This window comes from Onychomys torridus, chromosome 14, assembly GCF_903995425.1.
Source record: "Onychomys torridus chromosome 14, mOncTor1.1, whole genome shotgun sequence".
Lineage (NCBI taxonomy): Eukaryota > Metazoa > Chordata > Mammalia > Rodentia > Cricetidae > Onychomys > Onychomys torridus.
In genome coordinates, this window is record NC_050456.1 from 54,117,262 (window position 1) to 54,139,207 (window position 21,946).

At 50.3% G+C, this 21,946-nt stretch overlaps 1 protein-coding gene across 1 annotated transcript in view; it reads left to right on the plus strand.

Annotated features, from left to right (window-relative positions):
- Positions 1–9,056: 9,056 nt before the first annotated feature.
- The window catches only part of Jdp2 (Jun dimerization protein 2), a 42,676-nt gene continuing 29,786 nt past the window's right edge, over positions 9,057–21,946 (plus strand). The window contains exons 1-2 of the mRNA XM_036205976.1: positions 9,057–9,749; positions 18,924–19,147. Of these exons, the coding sequence (XP_036061869.1) occupies positions 9,452–9,749; positions 18,924–19,147 (522 nt within the window). The 5' untranslated portion in view covers positions 9,057–9,451. The remainder of the gene's footprint in view (positions 9,750–18,923; positions 19,148–21,946) is intronic.

A 21,946-nucleotide genomic window follows, 5' to 3' on the forward strand; every position in this document is an offset into this window, starting at 1 on the left:
GGCTCCCTTGCCTGGAGCGGAAGAGCCTTCCTCCAAGTGGCAGCCCCACCCCTCCCCCACCGGAGCCCACACACACTAGCCCAGTCACTGCCCCTGGAGCGCCTTCCCACACTTCTCTCCACCACACCAAGACTGATGAGTGTTGGAGGAAACGCCACCTCACACAGAAAACCTGGAGAACGTTCCCCCCCCCCTTCCATAAACATTTACTGAAATAACTTCTTATTGATGGTTGTTTTAAGACTTGCAGCAGAAAAAGAGGCCTGAGAATTATTCCCACCATAACGTTTGTGCAGCTAGATCTGTGTCATCGGTGTGGGTCTTAATTTCCTCCTCGATGAAATACAGCAATTTTCTCACAGGCTCAGTGTTGTGCTCTGTGAGGTCTGACTGATAATTCTGTTTCTGCTCCACACCTGCCCGGTGAAGATTCTTAAATGCCAGAACCCAGACTGCTTTCTGCCTCTGCAAGGATTCCAAATAAATTACTTCCTAGGCCCTGCCCACTGTTTATTTAAATGTCCATTAAGTGCCATTCACAAGCTCAGCATATGGTTGGTGTTATAGAGGTTTAAAAAATTTAGCTGGGTGGTGGCTAAGAGACAGAGGCAGGTGGATCTCTGAGTTCAAGGCTAGCCTGTTCTACAGAGTGAGTTCCAGGACAGCCAGGGCTGCACAGAGAAACCCTGTCTCAAAAACAAAAACAAACAACTAACAAAAAAAATTTAAGATATTGTCCCCACCTCTAGAAGAGGTCTAAACAGACGGGAGTGGTAATGTTTATTGTTAGGTTCAAACCCTGGTCAAACGGCTGAGGTGCCTATTTAACATATCAAAGTGGCCACTGGCTCCAGGTTTTCCCTGCATAGCTCAGTCCCTACTTGTTATAGGGACCTCCTGGCTGGCATGGCCCGTCCTTACCCTGAACCCTCCAGCCCAGGGGGCAGGGCTGCTCTTCTCTATATAATTCAGCCATTTTGGTTACCCACTTTCTTTGTGCCTTTGTGCCCCCTGGCTGCTGCACCTGGCTCTCCTCCCTCTCTTCCCGCCCCCTCCCCAAAAGGCCTGGCTGAGGGTCATGTCCACTCTGGGCTCTCCCAGATGCCTTGCCCTCTGGTTATGCTCTCCCACATGTCTACAACAAACCTCCTCTATTCTACCTAGGAGCAGTTCTGTTCTCTCCTCCTTTTTATTTATTTATTTTTCATTCACATATAGAATAAGGAGCAGAGTTTAAAATCAAAGATGATCTGATGCTGGAGGGAAGGAGCTGAGGCTACTCAGCTCAGGAGAGGGAGGAATCACCCTGAGCCTGACTGATCTGAGAAGGTCCCATTGCAACAAGGTCTGAATTGGATGAGACATCATGTTGATGGTTATAATCAGGATGATGATTGTGATGCTTCTCAACTGTCAACTTGAGATGTACAATAGACTGGGAGATGGACCTTTTAGACAGGCCTGTAGCAGAGTATCCGATTAGGTTGAGGTCAGAAGACTCACCCACAGTGGGCGGCACCATTCCCCGGGCTGTGTAAAAAGGAAAAGGTGAGCCGAGAATCAGCGTTCATTACTCTCTTCTTCCTGACTGTGGGTGTCATGTGACCAGACGCTGCAAGTTCCTGCTGCCTTGACTTCCCCGCCATGACGGACTGTACCCTTGATCTGTGATCAGAATTAATCTGTCTCTCTATAATTGCTCTTGTCAGGGTATATCATCATGTAACAAGAAAAGACAGCAATAGTGTTCAGGAAAACAGCAGGTTTTATTGAGCTCTTAGTATATGGTGTATATATTGATGTGGTTCTATATCCTCATTTGTAAATGTAACTCTTTCTTTCTTTTTCTTTCTCTCTCTCTCTCTTTCTTTCTTTCTTCCTTCCTTTCTTTCTTTTTTTTTAAAAGGGTCTCAGGTGGCCCAGGTTGGCCTCTAACTCAATAAGTATGTAGCTGAAGCTGACCTTGAACTTCTTATCCTCTTGACTCCGTTGCCTAGGAGCTGGGATTACAGGTATGAACCACCGTGTCCAGTACTAGGTCCAGACTGCTTATGTTAAAGTCTGCAGCAGCACTTCCTTGGAGTGGGAAGCAGGGATAAATAAGGAAGATATAGGAGAGTCTTTAGTGCCTCTAGAAGCAGCATTGTGTGGGGCTAAGACAAAACATCATTAAACCCCCTCTTGTAAAAATAACTGGTGTTTCTTTACTGTACATCTCTAAGATTATAATGTGGCTCCCAGATCTAGGCAAAGGCACCAAGACCATTTCAGATCTTATTTCTGTGTTAAACTCAGTTGTGGTGTTTCCTCCCTCCCTCCCTCCCTCCCTCCCTCCCTCCCTCCCTCCCTTCCTTCTTTTGTTTTGCTTGTTTGTTTTTGAGTCAAGGTCTTAGTCTGTAGCCTATGCTGGCTTTGAATTCAACACATTTTCCGGGCTGATTTCAAGCTCCTCCTGTCTCAGCCTCCTGAGAGCTAGGATTGCAGGGATGTGCCACTGTTCTCAACCTGAATGCCTTTTCTTATTTACCTCACGCTGAAAGATCATTGTGTCCTATCCAAACTCTGTTAATTCATTCACTTCTTTAGTCAGTATGTACTTGTTACTAACTTCTGGTTTGAAATTTAATGTGACCGAAACATCGTTTTGATCTAACAGAGTTCAGTGAGTCTGCATACAATCCTAGCATTGCCTTCAGGGACCACGTCCATTCTGGGAGCAGAATGGATCAGGTTTTCTCTGGGTCCCAGCCATTCATTGCCTCAATTCCATAAATATCACTCGTCTTCCTGGACCTTGAGGCTGCTTTTTGTTTGTTTTTATTTGTTTTGTTTGTTTTATTAATTCGAGACAGTGTCCCCTATAGGCCAGGTTGACCTCCAACTTGCTATGTGGCTGAGAATGACTTTGAATTCCTTATCCTCCTACCTCCAACTCTTGAGTGTTGGAATTACAGGTAGGCCAACGGATCTGGTTTCTGTGATGCTGGGGATCAAATCCAGGGTTTTGTGCGTGGTAGGTAAGAATTACACCACCTGTCCTATACTCCTAGTCTACAGGCTGCCATTCTTAGGGGAAGAAGTAATGATATTTTCTTTTTACTTTGCTTCCTTTATAAGGATGGTACCAGTGCTGAGCAGATATTCAAATGAGGCTGTCTGACTAAATCATTTAAATGACTAACTCAACTGTGAACCATGAGAAAGCAGTTTCTACAGTTCCGTATTTAGTATCTTAGAGGTTGAGTGGCATTTGATGGATGAGCAATAATAGAAACAGATAAAATTCCATGGAGCCAATTCAGCATTCCTTTGAAAGTTTGACTTTGGGTATCTTCTGCATGTATTCTTCAGCATTTTTTCAGTGGCAAGTGTCAGAAAACCTGACTCAAGGCATCTTATCAACAAGAAAGGAGGAGGGAGATGACTCCATCACTACAGTGTCCAAAGACTGACCAGCATGTTTATGTCACATGTTAGATTCAGTGATCCAAATGGTGAACTCATGGCTAGTTCTTTCTCTCTCTCTCTCTCTCTCTCTCTCTCTCTCTCTCTCTCTCTTTTGTTTTATTTTTTATTTTTGGGTTTTTTGGAGACAGGGTTTCTCTGTGTAACTTTGTGTCTTTCCTGGAACTCACTTGGTAGCCCAGGCTGGCCTCGAACTCACAGAGATCCGCCTGGCTCTGCCTCCCGAGTGCTGGGATTAAAGGCGTGTGCCACCACCTCCGGGCTAGTTCTCTTTTTATATGTCTGAACTTTCTTTTCCTCTACGCATCGGTTCCTGTCTAGGTCAGACTCCAGTCACATGATAGGAGAATGACCACCAACAGCTGCAATCTATATGCCCCCAATGACATTTTAATAATTTATTTATTTTATGTGTGTTGGTGTTTTACCTACATGTATGTCTGTGTAAAGGTGCTGAATCCCCTGGAACTGGAGTTATAGACAGCCGTGAGCTGCCATGTGGGTGCTAGGAATTGAACCTGAGTCCTCTGAAAGAGCAGCTCCCAAATAACCGACTTTAGAGACTTAATATTAATTGTAAATGCTCGGCTGATAGTTCAGGCTTGTTACTAGCTAACTCTTCCACTTAAATTAACCCATACTTCTTATCTATGTATTTGCCACATGGCCTGGTACCTTTTTTCCATCTTGCTTCTCCGAGTCTGCCCACGACTCTTTGACTCCACCTTTCTTCCTCCCAGCATCCTCAGTTTGATTGCCCCACCTATACTTTTTGCCTGGCTATCCGCCAGTCAGCATCTATTAAACAAACTGAAGTGACAAATCTGTACAGTGTACAAAAGGATGATTCCATAGCAATCCTCAATGACTTCCTGCAGCTAGGCCCCACCTCCCAAATTAACACTACCAGCGGAAGACCAAGACTTCAAACCACGAGCCTGTGGGAGGAAATGATGATAACTCCATGGCTCATTAGGGATAGATGATAGTCTGATACTGAGATTGGCTTTGCCTATACCAGGACTTGTAAAAACAAGCATCCTGGGAGTCCAGACAGGTGGTGTAAATGACTGAAGGGGATGGAACTGTGTCAAACTAGGGTGTTCACATGCCACATCGAAGGAACAGTTTCTAGTGGTGTGGTGATATTTTGCTTGTGCTCTAACAAATAAAGCTTGCCTAGAGATCAGAGTGTAGAGCTAGCCACTAGTTAACCATAGAGGCCAGGCAGTGGGGGCTCCCAACTTTAATCTCAGACTTGGCATCTCATGCCTTTGATCCCAGCACTAGGGAGGTGGAGACAGGAAGTGATATGGCTGGACAGAGAGAGGAATATAAGGCAGGAGGAGACAGGAGCTCAGCCCCCTTTTCAAGCTGAGGAGGTAAGAGGTGACTGTGGCTGCTTTACATCTCTGATATTTCGGCATTTACCCCAATATCTGACTCTGAGTTTTTATTATTAAGACGAAATAGAATTTGGGGCTGTAGAAATGGCTCAGAGGTTAAGAGCACAGACTGCTCTTCCAGAGGTCCTGAGTTCAATTCCCAGCAACCACATGGTGGCTCATCAACCATCTGTAATGAGATCTGGTGCCCTCTTCTGTGTACATAATAAATAAATAAATCTTAAAAAAAAAAAAAAAGACTAAATAGAATCCGAGCTACATAGTGGGTTTCAGTCTATCACTGTCATAAGAAAGTACATGCTGTGGTAGACATTGATTGTTCGCTAATTCCTGGTTCTCTTCTCTGTGGATCTTGACTCAAGAGCCACCTTATTCTGGCCAATGAACTGAAGCTAAAGTGACACACTCCAAGAGGGACAACTGGAATGCTGGTGCTTGGTTCTCTCGTCTCTCTTTGCCACGGTGGCCTTGCTGACAGGAAGGTACAATTCCAAGCCCTCACCTACAGGATGGCTGCCCTGGCCAATCACCAAGATTCGTAGTTGTCTTTTGTGAGGGTTGTGTAACAGGTTCTTCCAAGACAGAAACATTACACTTAGTAGGGAAGCTCCTTGAGCACAAAGGTAAACAACTCAAAGAAACTGCGGAAGTCCCTGAAACTGACCAGATTCACTAGGCCCCTCCCTGCCAGAGTAAACAATAAAAGCTGAGAGTCCCTCTAACATTAGCAGAAAAGAGCTGCAAAGAAGACCCAGTGCAGACCAGCTTCCCGGAAGGAACAGAAACCAGCGGAGCTGCCTGGAAGAGGTGGAGATCAACTGAGGCACCTGGAAAGGAGGCTCTCCAGCCTGCAGGCTGTGATATGTGCTCAGGTTCCCATGTGTTGAGTTGTCATCCATGTTGGGGTGGGCTTTGGTGAAAAGCTGTCTTTGAGTCATTTCTGATCCTGCAGGTAACCTCAATAAAACTCATGGTTCACCAAATTGGACTTTATTTTGGTATCCGTGTGGTGGGCTCCCTATCTGGGGTGAGTAGGTGTGTATTGCTTTTCCCAGGAAAGGTTTTGTCACACAACAGTGAGAAATAACCTTTCTTGTGTTAAGTCAATGGACTGGGGGATGTTTACTACTTCCGTAAAGCCTACCCTGCTTTCACTCCTGGATGTACACACAAAGTTGCCTGGCTTTGAGTTTTCTGGTTGTGAACTTCAGTCTTTAATGGCTGAGCCATCTCTCCAGCCCTGGGCTTTGCTTTTTTAAGAGAGGGTAGCAATATAGATTTTGAGTGAAATATTTGGTACATAGAGAAAAGAAGGCAGAGGAATAAAAGGAGGCACTGAAGGAGAGGTTTAACTCAAGGGAGGTTTAACCAAGGGAACAATACCTACCCGGATGTGGGTGGCACCATCCCATGCCTAGGGTTCTGGGCAAACTAAAAATGAGAACAGGAGAAAGCAGGTGCAGCATGGCTCCCATCTCTGCTCCTGATGTGCACAGGTCTGACCAAGATGTGGCTGCCACCGTGCCTTCCGCTAGGCATTTGATCACAGAAATAAAAAAGGTAATATGAAGGCTGGTGCAGAAGCCTATCAGCTTGCCGCATGATCCCTGACTTCCGGGTGATTGAAAATACCATCTTTCAACTTTACGGCGGTGTTAGCACGCCTTCATACAGCCATTCTGCTTTTCCTTTTCAGTCCGGCAGTCGGTAAATTGCATGAAACATGCACACATGGCATAAGCTGTGTGTTAGAAGACTTGGTCCAAGGGTAGGCTAACACATGTGTTTTGAGCAAAGCTGAAGGTAGGTTGGGCTAAGCCCTGGTATTTTGTAAGTTAGATGAATTAAATGCATCTTTTGGCTTACAGAATCTTCAGCGTATGGTGGGTTTGCCACAGCATAACCCCGTCATGTATGAAGAAGCATCAGCAGTTTATAATCGTGGTGGACTGGAGATGGAAGTGGGAATCCTGCCTGGATTCCTGCAGTGCCTAAGTCATTACCTCTCAACTGCACTTGACGTTGCTGCTTAGCTCTTTGTTGTTTGCTTGAACTCATTTTTCCTAACTAGATGGGAGGTGGGGAAAGGTGAGGAAGTACATCTTCATGTGCGTCACAGGGCACAGGCATCTAACAGATTTTCAGTAAATACTGAGTGTACCGGTGAGCCGATCGGTTGGTTCTTCAGAACTATCGCTTCCCCTTTTGATGTTGAGGGACAGTTTTAGGGGACTGTTTTACCTCATCAATTCATTTTTTTTCCCTCGGCAAAAAACTTGGGATGTTTCAATGTCCATTAACCTTTAAAACAGGATAGTCCAAATAAGAGATACGACAGCCAATGCATATTTATTTATTTAGCGTGGGTTTCACATATTCCAGGCTGGCCTGACACTCACTATGTGGCTGAGGATGAACTTGAACTCCAGATCTTCGTGCCCCTACCACCCAAACACTGAGTTTATGGGTATGCTTTGCTATGCCAAATGTATGCTGGTGCCAGGGACTATGTGTGCTAGGAGAACACTCTACTAGCCGGGTTTTATCCCCACCCTGACACACGCTCCATTGATGAGCAAATACTAGGAAATCTAAACGCAAGCTTCATCAGACAAGCTGCAGTTTGCAGATTCCTAAATGAAATCTCCAATGGTAGGGAGGAAAGCAGGCCTGGCTGGCTGTAGGGCCTGGGTGTTATCAGCATCCCCTGTCTCTCCTTGGTGGCTTGGCGTCCCTCTACGGTTCTTTGCATTCATAGTATTCCCAGGAAACTCCTTTGCTGAGGTGGCAACTACTAATTTCAGATCAGCTTCTCGAAACCTCTCTTCCCAGTGACTGGGGGGTGGGGGAGGAATACCTAGTCTCAACAATTTGGTCTGGGGTATGTGATTATCTTTGAATCAGCCCACCGGCCATGGCTGTATATCTTCATCAGGACTTGCAAGAGACAGGCCACCTAAATTCAGATTGCTTTAGGCTAGACCATTGTTTCTCTAAGTGCCTGAGGTAGATCAGTTACGTGAGGAGACAGCAAGTCTGCACATAGGAGCCAGCCTAGCCTTTCCCTAGCCTCTCCCAGAGGCAAAGTCTACACAAAGGGGTCTGGTAGGGAACAGTGTGGCTAGGAGACCGGTCTTGAGCTGTGTTTGTATAGAAAACTGGAGAACATCTATATCAAAAAGAGGAAACCTAATGGATATTATGGGAGATGAGAGGGAATAAAGGCTCCTTAGTGCCCCCCCCCCCCCAGTGCCTTCCCTATAGCGTATTTAGGGTAGGAAGCAAAGTCCCAGTAGGACTACCAGTCACCCCAGCCACGATCCAAAGTGCGCCCTGGAGAGGACCAGCTTTAACCACACATGTTAATTATTAGTCCCTGCACAGAGATCAGTTTAGCTTTTTCAAAGTCCCAACAGAGGATGCATAAAGCAATGCTTCCCGTGGTCAGTGTTTTCTTTCACATAAATGCCCAGACCCCTCATCCTGGGGGAGAAACATCATGTAAGGCAGTTTCTCAGTCTCCAGCTTTGATCCTCGTGCCGTGGTGAAGGTGTTGCTGGCTTTTCTGGGATGGGGAGTCGTGTTCTTGTACAGGACTATCATGTGACTACTGGGTTGGTAGAGTGTGTTCTTTTGGAGTTCTTAGTTTCTTTTTTTCTTGCATCAGTGTTGTGAGGGAAGCTGCTGAGGGTGACTGTGAAGACAGACAGGTGATGTCACTGGGATCTGGTCTGTCTCTTTCTAGTCCACCTGTTCTCCCCTGCAGAAAGATTTAAGAGGAACATGGAGAATGATGCCTCCCTGCAGGTAGGCACATGGAGATGGGATGTCTGGCTTGCCTCTGGACTTCCTTCCCTCCGTGTTGAAGGCATGAACCTTTTCTTTCACTTCCTTTCTTCTATGGGTGATGACCTGCCATCTCTCTGAGAAGGAGTCTGAAGGCCACTGAGTGTCAACATTGCCACCCCTCCCTGGCTTAAGCAGAAAGGAGGTGGGGAGGGAGCACGCTGGCTGGCCACCCAAGGGTTTGGAGATCTGGGATGACAACAACAGTTCTCAGGTGTCACATGTGTTTCTGCCTGAGTGCTCTGTGTACCAGCCTCCGAAGGACTGTCATTTTCTCTGGAGTGTCCTTTTATCTACCTCGGTGGGAGGTTGGGAGGAGGGTGTGGAAGCCAGCCCTGGGAGTCCTTGAGGAAGAAGGCTGTTGGAGGTCTTGCAGAAGTCAAGTCCGCTCACTGCTGCGTCCTGTCAAAGGGAGGCAAAAGCCTGCGGGAGTTGGGCCAAGAGCCCTGGGTCAAACTGGGCCAGCCACCGACAACGGTGGCCTCAAGCTGCAGCTCCAGTCTGGGTCTCGGTGCACTCACAGCGTGGCTTTAGGACCTCATGGCGCTTTGGTGGACAGCGGGTGGGGACAGAGGCTTCCAAACGCCTTAATCTCCCCGCCCATGCTCCGCCGCCACGGATAAAACAAAACAGGCTTGCGAGATCCCGCAGCGTCCGAAGACATCACTGCGCCGCCGAACGTCACCCTCGCTCTGGGTTTGGGGGCGGGGGGAGAGCGCACCGGACAGAGGAGGATGGTTCAGCGCGGGCTGAGCTGGAAGGGGTTCTCCGCTCGTCCGGCCGCCGCCTTCGCGTCCCTGCCTCCCTGGCTGCTCAGCGCCTCGGGGGTGGCGGCCGCGCGACCGAGCAGAGGATGCGCTTACATAACCGCTCGCCGGGTCCTGCTGCCTCGCGCTCTCGGGAGGCGCGGGCGGGGCGCGCCGCGGGACCGCGATGCTACCGGGACCAGCGCGACAGGGCCCCGGCCGGCCGGGCAGGCGGAGGAGCGCGAGCAGCCGCGGGAGGAGGGCGCCGGCGGCGGGGGAGGTGAAGGTCAGTGGGTGTGAAGCGCGCGATCCACACCCCCCCTCCTCCTCCCCGTCCCCTCCTTCTCTTCCTCTCCGTCCCCCTCTGACGTGTGGAGCTGGCAGCTGGGTCGGTTCCGCATTCCCGACCCCTCCCCGCCGCGACTCGGGGCCCGCTATATAGCCGGGGCTGATGCAACCCGTCCCGCCGCCCGCCACAGCCTGCGGGAGGGACGCTCGGCGGCCGCGACGGGGGGCGCTGGCGGCGGCAGAGGCTGCAGCGGCGGCGGCGGCGGGGCTGGCGCCGCGGCGGCTCCCGGGCCGGGCCGGGCCTGGGCAGCGGGCGGCAGCGGCGCGGAGTGGGCACGGCGCCTGCAGCCGGGTTCTGGGCCCGGGGGCGCCGCCTCCACCAGCGGCTTCTGCACGGTGGGTGCCCGGGAGTGGGGGAGTGTTGGGGGGGTGTAGGCGGGGCGCGCGGCCTCGGGCACCTGGGGCGGCCACCGTCGTAGTAGCTACCGCTGGGGGCTCCCACCCGAACCGGGGCCCCGAGCTCTGGACGGGAGAGCTGCAGCCGCTGCCCACCCGTGGCTTGCCCAGGCTGGGCCGGCCAGTCCTGTCTGCGGCCGGGACAGCGGGGCGCTCTCTTTTTGCTCTCCTCCCCTAGTGTGCGTGCTGGGAGGTGCTGTGCACGGACGGAGGAGAGGGCGGGGTGAGCGGGAGAAAACTGTCGCGGGGACTGCGGGGAACTCGAGGGGTATGCACGCCCCAGACCTGCTGACAGGTCGCGCCCCTGTCTCTTCCTCAGCTCCGCAGGACCGGGAGGAGGGTATTGGGAAAGGTATCTGACCAACAGGGCTTTCTTTGCTCAGGACCATTGCTACAGGCACTGGCTGGGTTAGGAGGGAACCACGGTGTAGTTCCCGGGTCCCCTTGGGATCCTATCTCGCACATCAGGTTACATAAGAAGGTAAGCAGGCTTCTTTAGGTCACCTGCCCAGTTTAGAAGGCACACTTCTGTCCCTCTTCTCCAAGAAGTCTAGGCCTTCCATCTGGACTCCTGGACCCTGGAGTGGCAGGGACAGGCTTTGCCTGGGTCTCTGGGGGAGCTGGCAAGCTTTGGAAACCTTGGCTCATTTGCAGAAATTGGATGGGCTGTTTGGGAATAGAAGTGGAAGGAGAGAATCAGTCGACTGTTGGAGACAGCTCCCAGCCCTCGCGTGATGGAGTGGCCGGTCACTCCTCCGTATCATTCAGGGTAGGGGGGCTGTGGCATAGCTCTGTGTCTGAGAAGGGCTTGCACTGTGGGTACTGTTAAATCTTGGTCCACGCTACCCAGGATCTTAGTTCAATGAGCATGAGAGAGCAGGATCTGTACCACAATAGGGTGGGTACCTGCTTGTCCTAAGGACTGTTAGCAACTGTCTTCATTGCCCGCCCTCATCCCCCAAGATCTCTTCCCCCTAGGGGTTTAAAAATCACCTCCCGCTGCGTTCACTGCTTTTCCACAAATCTGGCTGCAGCTTGGATGGCAGGCTTATCTTCCTGTGCAGGTTTCTAGGGGAGAGTTGAACCAGGGATCAGGTGTGAGCCGGACTCTGGGTTTTGCAGAAACCTGAGGTTCAGGGGAATAGAAACAAGCACTATTCTTATACCTCTGGGTGCTCAGGGTTTCGCTTTGCTTCAAGTAGGGAGGATGGATTTCTCAAAGGATCTTCTGTTTCCCCTTCATTGTTGGCTTGAGTTCAGAGGAGCAGGCAGCCCCAGAATCTTCCTGAAGAGCTGGGGGTGTGATGTGCAGTTTGAAGGACTGCTGGGGGTGGGGTGGGGAGGGGAGAACAAGGCCTCTTATTTTATTATTATTATTATTATTATTATTATTATTATTATTATTATTTGTCAATAAATTGGTTGCAGTCACCTCTAAGGAGGTATGTCTATCATGTGACGATGTTACTTAGGAAAAGCTTTGGTACGCGTCTCCCTCACTCATCCACTGCCTACTTTAGCAGCCGCCAAGGAACGCCTCCTCCCCCCACCCAAGCTCTGTTCTTTTCTCTCACCTGTTTGCAGGGACGTCCTCTCTCCCACCTTTTTCAACCTGCAGAGCTAGGCCCTCTGGGCCTCGCCTGTTAAGGAGTTACTACTGGTGTGGCATGCAGTCCTTATCCCCCCCCCCCCCTGCTCTCTCTCCCGTCCCGCCCTCTCTCTCCACTCTGGGAAGGAAGGAGTCAGCACAGACTCTAGGCTGGCCTGGCCTGTATTCATTCAGCGCTAACTCTCCCCGGCCCCTCTAGCCCTCCAGGGCGAGGACAACTTGTATTCTTTTCTGCGGCAGAATGCAGTGGATTTTTCTTTCCATGGGAATGAGTTGGGTTTGAAGCCCCAAACCGGAGGAAGCAATAAAGAGTGAGTGTGCAGGGCTCTGTGTGCGAAAACCTCTATAGGCACGGGGAGGGCAACATGCACGCTGTTTTTCCATTTTCCTTTAATTAAGGCTCTGTGGAGGTGTGTTTGGAAACAGAGGGTCTCCTATGCCTTTGAGGAGGGTGAGAACACTGTTTTGGCTTCGTCCCGGGCCATATGCAATGTATGGTGGCCAATGAAACTTGGTCTGGCTCATTCAAGTGCTTGTTTTGGCAGTCAGTTCCATGGCTTGTGTTACCAGCGCTTGGAGCTCCGGGGCTGCCAAGCTCAGTGTGCCTGTGTGTGTGTGTGTGTGTGTGTGTGTGTGTGTGTGTGTGTGTGTGGTTTGTTGAGACTCAGCAGAGACAAATGCCTTAATGACCCAGGCTTGGAATTTCCAGTCTTTCTCTGCACTCACAGGCGGTGGGAGGGCTGGCCAGAGCCCACCGTTAAGTCTTATTTCTGCATGCAGCCCATGGGGTTTGGTGTTTCTAAAACTTCAGCTGGCCAATGTCTTTTTTTCCCTTTTCTGTTCTTTTCTTTTTTAGGACCAAAGCCATCCTACACCATGGTCTATCCCCTGCATTGTGCTATTTAGTCTTGCCACTAAGGGACAGACCTGAGGGAAGGCTGAGGAGAGAGACTGTCTAGTGGTAGGACCTTCTCGGTTCCCTACAGTCCTCCCCAGTATGGGTTCTGGCAGAAATAATTTGGTGCCATTTATTGATCATCTACATTGAGCAGAGGACAGAGCTATGTTTTCAGGCAGAGCTTTGTGAACGATTTTTCTGGCCTCCAGGGAAGGGCAGGAGTCTGCTGGGGGACAGTTCCGGCTTCTTCCATGGCCGGGACAGCTCTGCAGAAGTCATTCCTGCCTGCATGCTGTGGCTTCTCCTGACCCCAGCTGCCCCACTTCATCTTCCCATGACAGCCCATGAATAATCCCTAGTGACCAGCCAAAGAGGTAAAAGATACCGGCACTCTGTTTTTCTGGAGCAGGGCCAGAGCCCTAGCCCATCTAGTGGTGGAGAATGCATGCCACTGGACTTTAGGCCTGTGAATTTCAGGACACTTTAGGAGAAACTGAGGCAAGCTGAAGGTGCCAGGCCTCATTTCTGTCCCTTGGTACCCAGCCCTGACTCAGCACCTTCTCTCTCTATGCTGTAGTTCGCTGTCAGGATGCACTATGGCCCTGCCTTCTTGGGACTTAGAGTTGGGAAGAAGGGGAGCAGAGCAGGGAGAGGAGTGAGGAGAATCCTCTTCATGACTATGGGAAGAGAGAACATTGATAGATGTTCTAGATGAACATGGGGCGATCTAGATGTGGTCTGGAGGGGAATACGGTGCTGGTGCCTCCACAGACAGGAATACGGTGCCACCCTGACCACACAGCTCATCAAGTGAAGGGCTGTCCCAGGTTCTTCGCAAATGCTAAGTAATCTAATTTTCTCTACTGCCTTACGAGGCAAATGATGTCATTACCACTTTATAGTGGGGAAAGCGGTGCCCAGAGAGGTCATAGAATTGCCTTAGGTCACATAGCAAGGTTTTACATTCAACCATCTGGCTCCATGGATTCCCTTTCACCCCTCTGTAGACTTCAGGCCAGCTTTTGCAAGAGGAGCACCTTGTTGTCACCCAGGTGCTTTGCCCATTCCTTCGCTCCTTGCCCTCTGGGTCTCTTTGGGTTTTGGAGGCTGCCAGGCAGTACCATTCAGAGTATTGGAAATAAATCATCGCCTGATTGTATAGCTCTGAGAAGACGCTGGGGCTTGCTTCCTTGCTGTGAAACTTTGACCAAATTCCCTAACCCTACCATGTCTCACTTCCCCTGGGATTCCTAACCATCGGTCCTGCACCCTGTGGTCACTGGCCTGCCACCTCTCTGCCCTCTTCCGTGGACATCTCCTACCCTCCTGGGAACCTCCCAGAGTCCAGCTCCCAAGTCTTCCTGCTTTTTTATCATGGCTCCCCGCCTCTGACTTGGGCTCCATTCTTGGGGTTACACCTGCAGTGTGGCCCCTTCCCTGCTCTCTTCTTCCTGTTCTGCTTTCTCTCAGCCCAGAGCCTCAAACCTGAGGCCATCTTGTACCTGTTTGCACACCAGTCCCTATGCCAGCCCAGGCTGGCTGCTCATGTGGCGAAGGACTTTTGGTGTTCATATCTGCTGCTGGCTATTTTTGGCCTGGAAAAACTTTGTGGCTTTTTATTCTGTGCATCCAACGCAGCACCCTACTGTGCCCTTCCAAGTCTCCAAGGAAGTCAGCACAGACGTGTAAGTACTAGATATTTCCTCCGGTTCTTTCCCGTTGAGCCCATCTGCCCCATTTTCTCTAAGCTGGCTTTCAGAGGGCCGCGCCAGTTCTTCCTTATCTTAGGGTCTCTGTGACCTTTGACCCTTTTCTAGAAGTCTTATTTGTACTGGGCTTGTCATCTTGGCTTTGGTCATTTCCCAGATTTTCTTTTCTTTTCTTTTTTTTTTTTTTTTTAAATTATTTTGTTTTTGCATGGGAAGTAGCAGGTGATACTTTGATACATACCTAGCTTGGGTTTCCTTCATTGGCTAGCTTCCAACTTATCCCTGGTCAGTGTCCCAAATCTCCATAGTCACTTTGGATTCTCTTCTGCATTTTTAGGCAAAACACCCAAATGGGGAATATTGGGAGCTTGGTCTGTACTCATCATCATCCTAGTTACTCTTGGAGACATGGAGGGTGTCTGTCTGTACTGCAGACCTCCGAGTCCCGGAAGGGAAGAAAAACCAGGTCTTCTTCTAGGGCATCCAGTGTGCACTTCTCATTTCCCACTAGATGGTTTCTGTCTGGAACAAGGACTGTGGCGGAAGACTTCGCCTCTTCTCATCTTTCCCGCGTCTTCCTTGAAGCTGGAAGCTCCTCTTGGCTGTTGAGAGTTCCTTCCGTCTCCTACCCTCCTGCTTTTACAGATTCTCTAAATTACATGGAACTGTTTTGTTTTCCGAAACACCAAAGCTGCCTTTTGGCCTTGGATAGTCAACCGGTGGCTTTGCAATCAACGGGCTTCCATTTTGCTGCAGCTCCTCCCTGGTGAGTGTCAGTGCTGTGGCTGTCTCCTAGGAATGGCATGTGTTAAGGACTCTGTGGTTTCCATCTGAGCAGTTAGGGCTCCCAAGCCGGCGAAGGAGAGGGTGACTCTTTGGCTTCTACAAAAGGAAGCCTATTGCCTGGTTCCCTGTTCAAGATTTGTCTTTGGGATGGATTCACAGGGGGACAGGGATGGCAAGAATTTGGGGAGCAACTATTCCCAGGGAAGGGGAGTTCCTCAGTAGCAGGAAATTCATTATTTGTTGGGAGTGTTTGTTAGTGTCTTGTGTATACCATCTGTACGAACGTAAACAGAAGCTGCAAACAGAGCCTGCCGTTCCGGGAACAGAGTGAGGTCTGGCTTCCATCTTGAAGGGATGCCTGAGATGAGAAACCGGCCAAAGCCCTTGGGGGATTTCTCTTGGGCTCTTCTATGGGAACAAATGGCCTGGAGGAAAAAGTGTGGCTTAGCAGAGAGCCTGTAAGATTCCAGAGAGATCTGTACCCTACATACTAAAGTTTGCGGCCATGAATTTGCTGCTGTTCCTTTCTTCACATGCTCACTCATTCAACGAGTCTTTCTTCATCATGCTGTTGTGCCGGAAATGATAGCAGGCAGTGGGATCACCCGAGTAACAACCAGCATGACCTGCTCTCGGGTGGTAGAACAGCTGGGCCCTGGCAAAGCTTTGCTACACAGGAGAAGGAATTGGCGGCTGCACCACAGACCCCACTCAGTCACTGACCCTGGGTACCAACCACCTTGGGGTTAAGGTATGTCCATGTGGGAAGGGCCTCGTGGCTGTTTTACATGGGATCTTCCTACTCAAGCTGTTCTGGAGCTATTAGGGGGAACTTCCTAGAACAGGGTCTCCATAGGAAATGGAGGGTCCTATTCTATGGCTCTTAGGTCAAAGTTTGTCAGTGGGAGACACTGCCTTCTACTGAAGGCATTAACACCTCTTAAACCTCCTGAAGGGAAATGAAAAGGGGGGGGCAGGGTCCCGAACTAGCGACCAGAGTCTAGTCTCGGATCTCTTCTTATCTAGCTGGGTGACCTTGGGCAAGTCATCTTATTTCTCTGAGCTCCAGTCTCTTCGTGCAAACTGAGGATGTGGTTCCGATGAGTCCAGAGCCTTCTCCAGCTGTGAGACTGTCACCCAATGTGAACGAGTCTCAGGTCCTTTTCTGAGGTGACGGGGGGTGGGGCTGGGACTGGGGGCACATTGGTGCTCAGGATGTTGGAAGAGGGTGTTAAGAGCAGGGAGAACCAGACGTTGAGGGTATAGTAGGTGGAGCTCTGATGGAAGATCCCTACAAGACAAGGACTCTGTGGGCCATGTGATGGACAGAGGCCATGTGGTACTGCGGCAGAAGCCAGCTCACCATCCAGGTGTGCCTTTCTTTAGACAAAATGACATCCAATGACGTTTTTCATTTGAGAGTGCAAATCACCCATGTGTTTTTAAGAGACAGGTCCAGGGACTTGTAAGGTGTCTCGGAAGTTAAGAGCACTGACTTCTCTTCCAAAGGCTCTGGGTTTGAGTCCTAGTATTCACATGGTAGCTCACCAACTGTTGTGGAATGTTAGCTGAAGATGTGTTACATTCGTTTATGCTGTGGAGTATTTGTTTAGTGATGCAAAGGTGTGTTGCGTTCTTTTATGTTGCATTTGTTTAGCTCTGTGAAGCTGTGTTACTTTGCCTGCCTAAAACACCTGATTGGTCTAATAAAGAGCTGAACGGTCAATAGAGAGGCAGGAGGAAGGATAGGTGGGACTGGCAGGCAGAGAAGATAGATAGGAGAGAAAAAAGAAGAGGGAAGAATGAGAAAAGGAGAAGGAGAGGAGGAAGCCAGGGGCCAGCCACCCAGCCACAGAACCAGCCACGGAGTAAAAAGTAAAGAAAGGTATATAGAATAGAGAAAGGCAAAAGCCCAGAGGCAAAAGATAGACAGGACAATTTAAGTTCAGAAAAACTGGCTAGAGACAAGCTAAGCTAAGGCTGGGCATTCATAAGTAAGAATAAGCCTCCATGTATTTATTTGGGAGCTGGGTGTTGGGCCTCCCAAAAGTAAAACAAAACAAAACAAAAAAAACCAACTACACAAAATTGTCTGTAACTCCAGTCCCAGGGGATCTGACACTTTCTTCTGGCCTTCAAGGACACTGCATCCACATGTCAGTGCACAGACATACATGCAGTCAAAGCATCTTTACACACCAAATTAAAAAAATAAATAAATAAGTAGGCTCAAGACTTAGATAGGGAAGCAGAGTTCACTCTCAGAGGTGAAATGGAGACTGTGTCTTGTATTCATGGATAAAGTGGGCTCCAGGTGCATCCTTCTCTTGATTCTAGATCCGAGAAATTGAATGAGGACAGGTGGTGAGGATCACTCTCCAGGGTCACTTATATATGAGGACAGATAGCCCCAAACATCACAGCCTTAGGAGTTACCTGAAGTGTGACAGCAGAGAAGCCTGGCCCAGCAGATGTCCATCTCCACTGCCCTGACCTGTGTGTCCTTCTTCACAAAGAGACGGATGAAGTAGAAGGATGGAACACATGTTCATTGCCTGCCATCTACCTGGGATTTCCAAGACTGTAAAGATTGGATTTTATGGACCTGGGCAGAGAAGAGGGGAAAGGGTGAACTTACTTCCCTTATAGCACTGGAATGTGTGGATGGTTTTTGTTGTAGATTGTTCTGTACAAGGCTGCTTCGAGGCTGTGAACCTCTGACCTCCATGTTGTGGTACCTGCTGGCTCATAATAGCTGGTGTTGTATAGCGATTGGATGGACGGATGGAGGATGAGTGGATGGATAGATAGATGGGTGGGCTGGAGGACTAGGTGTGTCTAGATGTTTAGATACATTTATTGGCAGACAGACTTTCTTCCCTTGTATCTGTGCCTGGAAATGACTGTCCTACCTGAGATTCCCTCAGTAGAGGGAAGGAAGATATAAGAATCCCCTGGCTGTTCATCTCCCTTTTATGTCCTTTGAAGTTGGCTTCTGTCTTTCCTTGTATGGGGCTCTGAGAGCAGAGAGCTGTTGGAGGAATTTTCTGGTGGAGCACAGAGAAAGTACATGCAGATTAATTCCATCTTCTTTCCCCCAGTCTCTTCCTTGGGCATTGGACACGTACACAGTCACCTTTAACTTTGCTTAAAGGTTCATCTTGTATTCATGGTGTCTTAACAAGTGTGCCGAGTAGGATGTGTGATTTGAGGGGAGGCACCATGCCAGGCCAAAAATAGCTGCCTCTTGAACAGGTGTGAAGGTGCCTGTAATTCCACTGCTGTCTGTGCTCAGTCTCTTCAGAAGCTGCTGCTGCTGTTCACCCCCAGGCCACAGCTTCAGTGCAGAGCCCCGAGGAGTTATCTTTCTGCCCTTTGCAAGGGACTCTGGCCGGGTCTGGTGTGGTGAGTGGGAAGAAGACTATGGGCAGCCTGGTGCCATCCAGTGCCAGATAAACGTTGCCCACAGTTGGGCTAAGCATCGCCTTTTAAAAAGGGCCAACTCTTCCCTGTGTGCCGGAGATGGATGGCCTTAGCGTGAGTCAGTTGGCTGAGTTTCCCTGTATCACCAGGACTTGGGGCTTACAGGCAGGAAGAACACCCGGGAGGAGAAAGGATTCAGGGGAACCCTCGTGAGGAAAGGATGGGCTCCTGCCGTCCACAGAGCCTCTTCTCAAGCTAACCTACCCACCCGGTTTTCTCCAACCCCTCCAGGCCAGCCTACCACTCCTCCTGCTATGATGCCTGGGCAGATCCCGGACCCTTCGGTGACCGCAGGCTCTCTGCCAGGGCTCGGCCCCCTCACCGGACTTCCCAGCTCTGCTCTGACCACAGAGGAGCTGAAATACGCTGACATCCGCAACATCGGGGCCATGATTGCGCCCTTACACTTCCTGGAGGTGAAACTGGGCAAGAGGCCCCAACCTGTGAAGAGTGAGGTGAGACCCTTGTTCTCCAGACAAAGCCCAGGCTTCCAGCTTTGGCTCTAAACACACCTTGGAACCTCAGCCACGTTCTTTGACGCATGGTCTGAGAACCGGTAGGGGGAATGGGGACTCTTCACCCCAGACCTGCTGAGTCAGAACCTGTATTTTTACCAAGCTCTGGGGGATTCTTGCATGCATTCAAGTTTGAAATGCACTGGGTTAGGGCAGGAGGCTTACCCTGCCTGTGGGTCTAGGAGGTGATGATGATAATACAGAGCTCCAATACTACCTTAGCAGTCTCTCTGGTGTGATGGGAGGATAGACAGAAGTCATGGAAGTGTGGGCTTGTTTTGAAAAGCATAGAGGGCATTGAATTCTTTTTAAAAGTCAGTGTTGATGGTCTCTGGCCTCTTTGGCTCCCATCTGGAGCTGAACAAGGGAAATTAGGAAAAAGGAGAAGGTAGCCTTCCTCTTTCCGCTCCTGCAATGATGGGCGTGGTTTCAGTCCCCAGCACCACCTGCCTGAGATGGGGTTTGCAGAGGGCTGACTCATGGAAGCACCCGCTTCTGAGGTCTCCTGCACCTGCTGCTCTCAGGACCTCACAGTGTCAGGACAGCTGTTCCCCAATGACTAGTGAGAGGCATCAGTCCCCAGCGTGGGTACCGGTGTACCATTGGAGTGCATGCCTCGTGCATTTGCCCAGAGCTGGTGATTTGGTTTGTCCAAAGGAATACTTGGTGAGGGTTCCTGCAGGGCTGTTTCTTCCAAAAATCCACCACCTGGAAGGAGCCAGGGCTAGGAGGTCCTGGTAGCTGGGGTGGGCTGGGAGCAGGCAGTGGCCAAGCATCGCGTGCGCGCGTGTGTGTGCGTGCGTGCATGCGTGCGTGTGCGTGTGCGTGTGCGTGTGCGTGTGCGTGTGTGTGTGTGTGTGTGTGTGTGTGTGTGTGTGTGTTCCTTCCTGCCTGAAGGAAGTGTTCACATGCAAAGGTGAGCCTCAATGGAGACTCAGAGTTTGGAAGCTGGAAGCTGTGGAGAGAAGGGCTTTGGGATGGAGAAAGGTGTCAGGATGCGCACTGTGGGCATTTACTGGGTTTTTGTTCTCATCCCTTCTCTCCATGTGAGTATCGTGAAAGCTGCAGAGAAGGGCTTCTGGGGGCTTGCCCTGAGTGGCAAGCTCGCTCTTTGCAGGCTGGAGTTGGCTTTCAGATGTGTTTGGTTTGGCCTGTTCAGGATTTTCAGAGCAACCCAGCCCAATATTTCACTTAAAATTTTCAGCAAAAAATTTGGAAAATCCAGTTGCACACTACTCCTCTGGTCAGGCCTCACAAAGGCTAAATGGATGGCGGGAGTTGTCTTACCATAGACCCTGATGCCTCCCTTGAACCTTGGCTCTGCCTTTTCTGTTGGCTTGACCTATCTTGCCACTTTTGCCCTCCTTTGCACGGTCCCTCCTGGAGTCTCCTGGCTTGAGACACCTGGATGAAGGATATCATTGGTGTCTACTAAAGACCACTGATTCCAAGATGGGAACTGACCGAGCTTACTGTCGAGGGACAATGGGCTATGGGTAGCAATTCTGTCACAGAAGACCTTTGTCTTTGGCCCTCTGCTTTTCCTCTTCCTGGGCCCATGACCTGAAAGTGGCCCTTTCTGGGTTTTTCTGTTATGAGAGACGCTAACTTTGAGGCTGCAAGTGGCTTGATGAAACCAGCAACTTCGGGTAAGCGTTGGCCCAGCTGTGACCTTCCTGGGGGTACAGCGCTTTCCACTTCTCACCTCCCCCAAAGACCTTGGAGGAGCTTCCTTTTTTTGGAGGAAAAAAAGACCATTTTGGGGTTGGGTATTTTTATATTTCACAGCCACCCCCAGACTGGTGGCATATGCCCTGTACTTTGTAGTGACGCTCTGTCCTCACAGGCACCCACAGACATGTACCATCCAGGCCGTGAAGATGACAGGCTGTTTTTAGGGTGTATTTGCATGTCCTTTCGCTCACTGTCAGGCTGCAGCACTGTGGGGGCAGAGGCAGTTGGAGCAGCTGACTTGCGCCTCCCAGGGGGAGGCCAGCCCTGCCCCTAGAACTGACTTCCCAGTGTTCCCTAGGTCAGACAGAGGGGTCAGAAGCTCTTTCTGGGAGCTGGTGGAGAACCTTGCAGCTGATGGAGCGATGGGGAAGGCCTATTTGTATATGGCCAGCCTTTGTGGCTTTTCCCGTTGGTATTTTAGGCTCGTACAACTTTGTGCAATGATGCTGAGGTGCCATTGAGGAACCATTCCAGGCTCTGTGCGGAGTCCTTAGCACACTTGATCTTTCACTCCTCGCCTGGTCCTGGTGACCACACCTTCCCTGTGGCAGAGAACAGGGATTTGAGGTCTAGGAAGCCGGGGAAGTGACCGAGTTCATGCTGCTGAGCAGTGGCTTGCCAGGTCCTGGAAAGCGGTAGCTAGTGGCTATCCTCACAACTCTATCTATCTCCCTTGCCAAAAGTCAGGCAGCAGGTGTAGTGCTAGTCACTCTGTGAGGCTCCTGGTTTGTCTCACAGGCCTCTGTGAGGTCCCTCTCTGTCTCCCTCTCCCCTCTCCTCTCTTTGTGTGTGAATATGGCCGATTCCATGTCACGCACGGCTTGCGTGCAGAGGTTAGAGGACAGACAACCCTGGGTGTCAGGCCCTCACACTGCATCTTGAAGCAGGGTCTCTGGTGTTCTTTCACTGTGTATGCCAGGCTAGCGGGCTCCAAAGCTTTGGAAGGTTCTCTGGGCTCCATTTCTCGTCTCCCCACAGGAGCAGTAGGATGATCAACACTCAGGC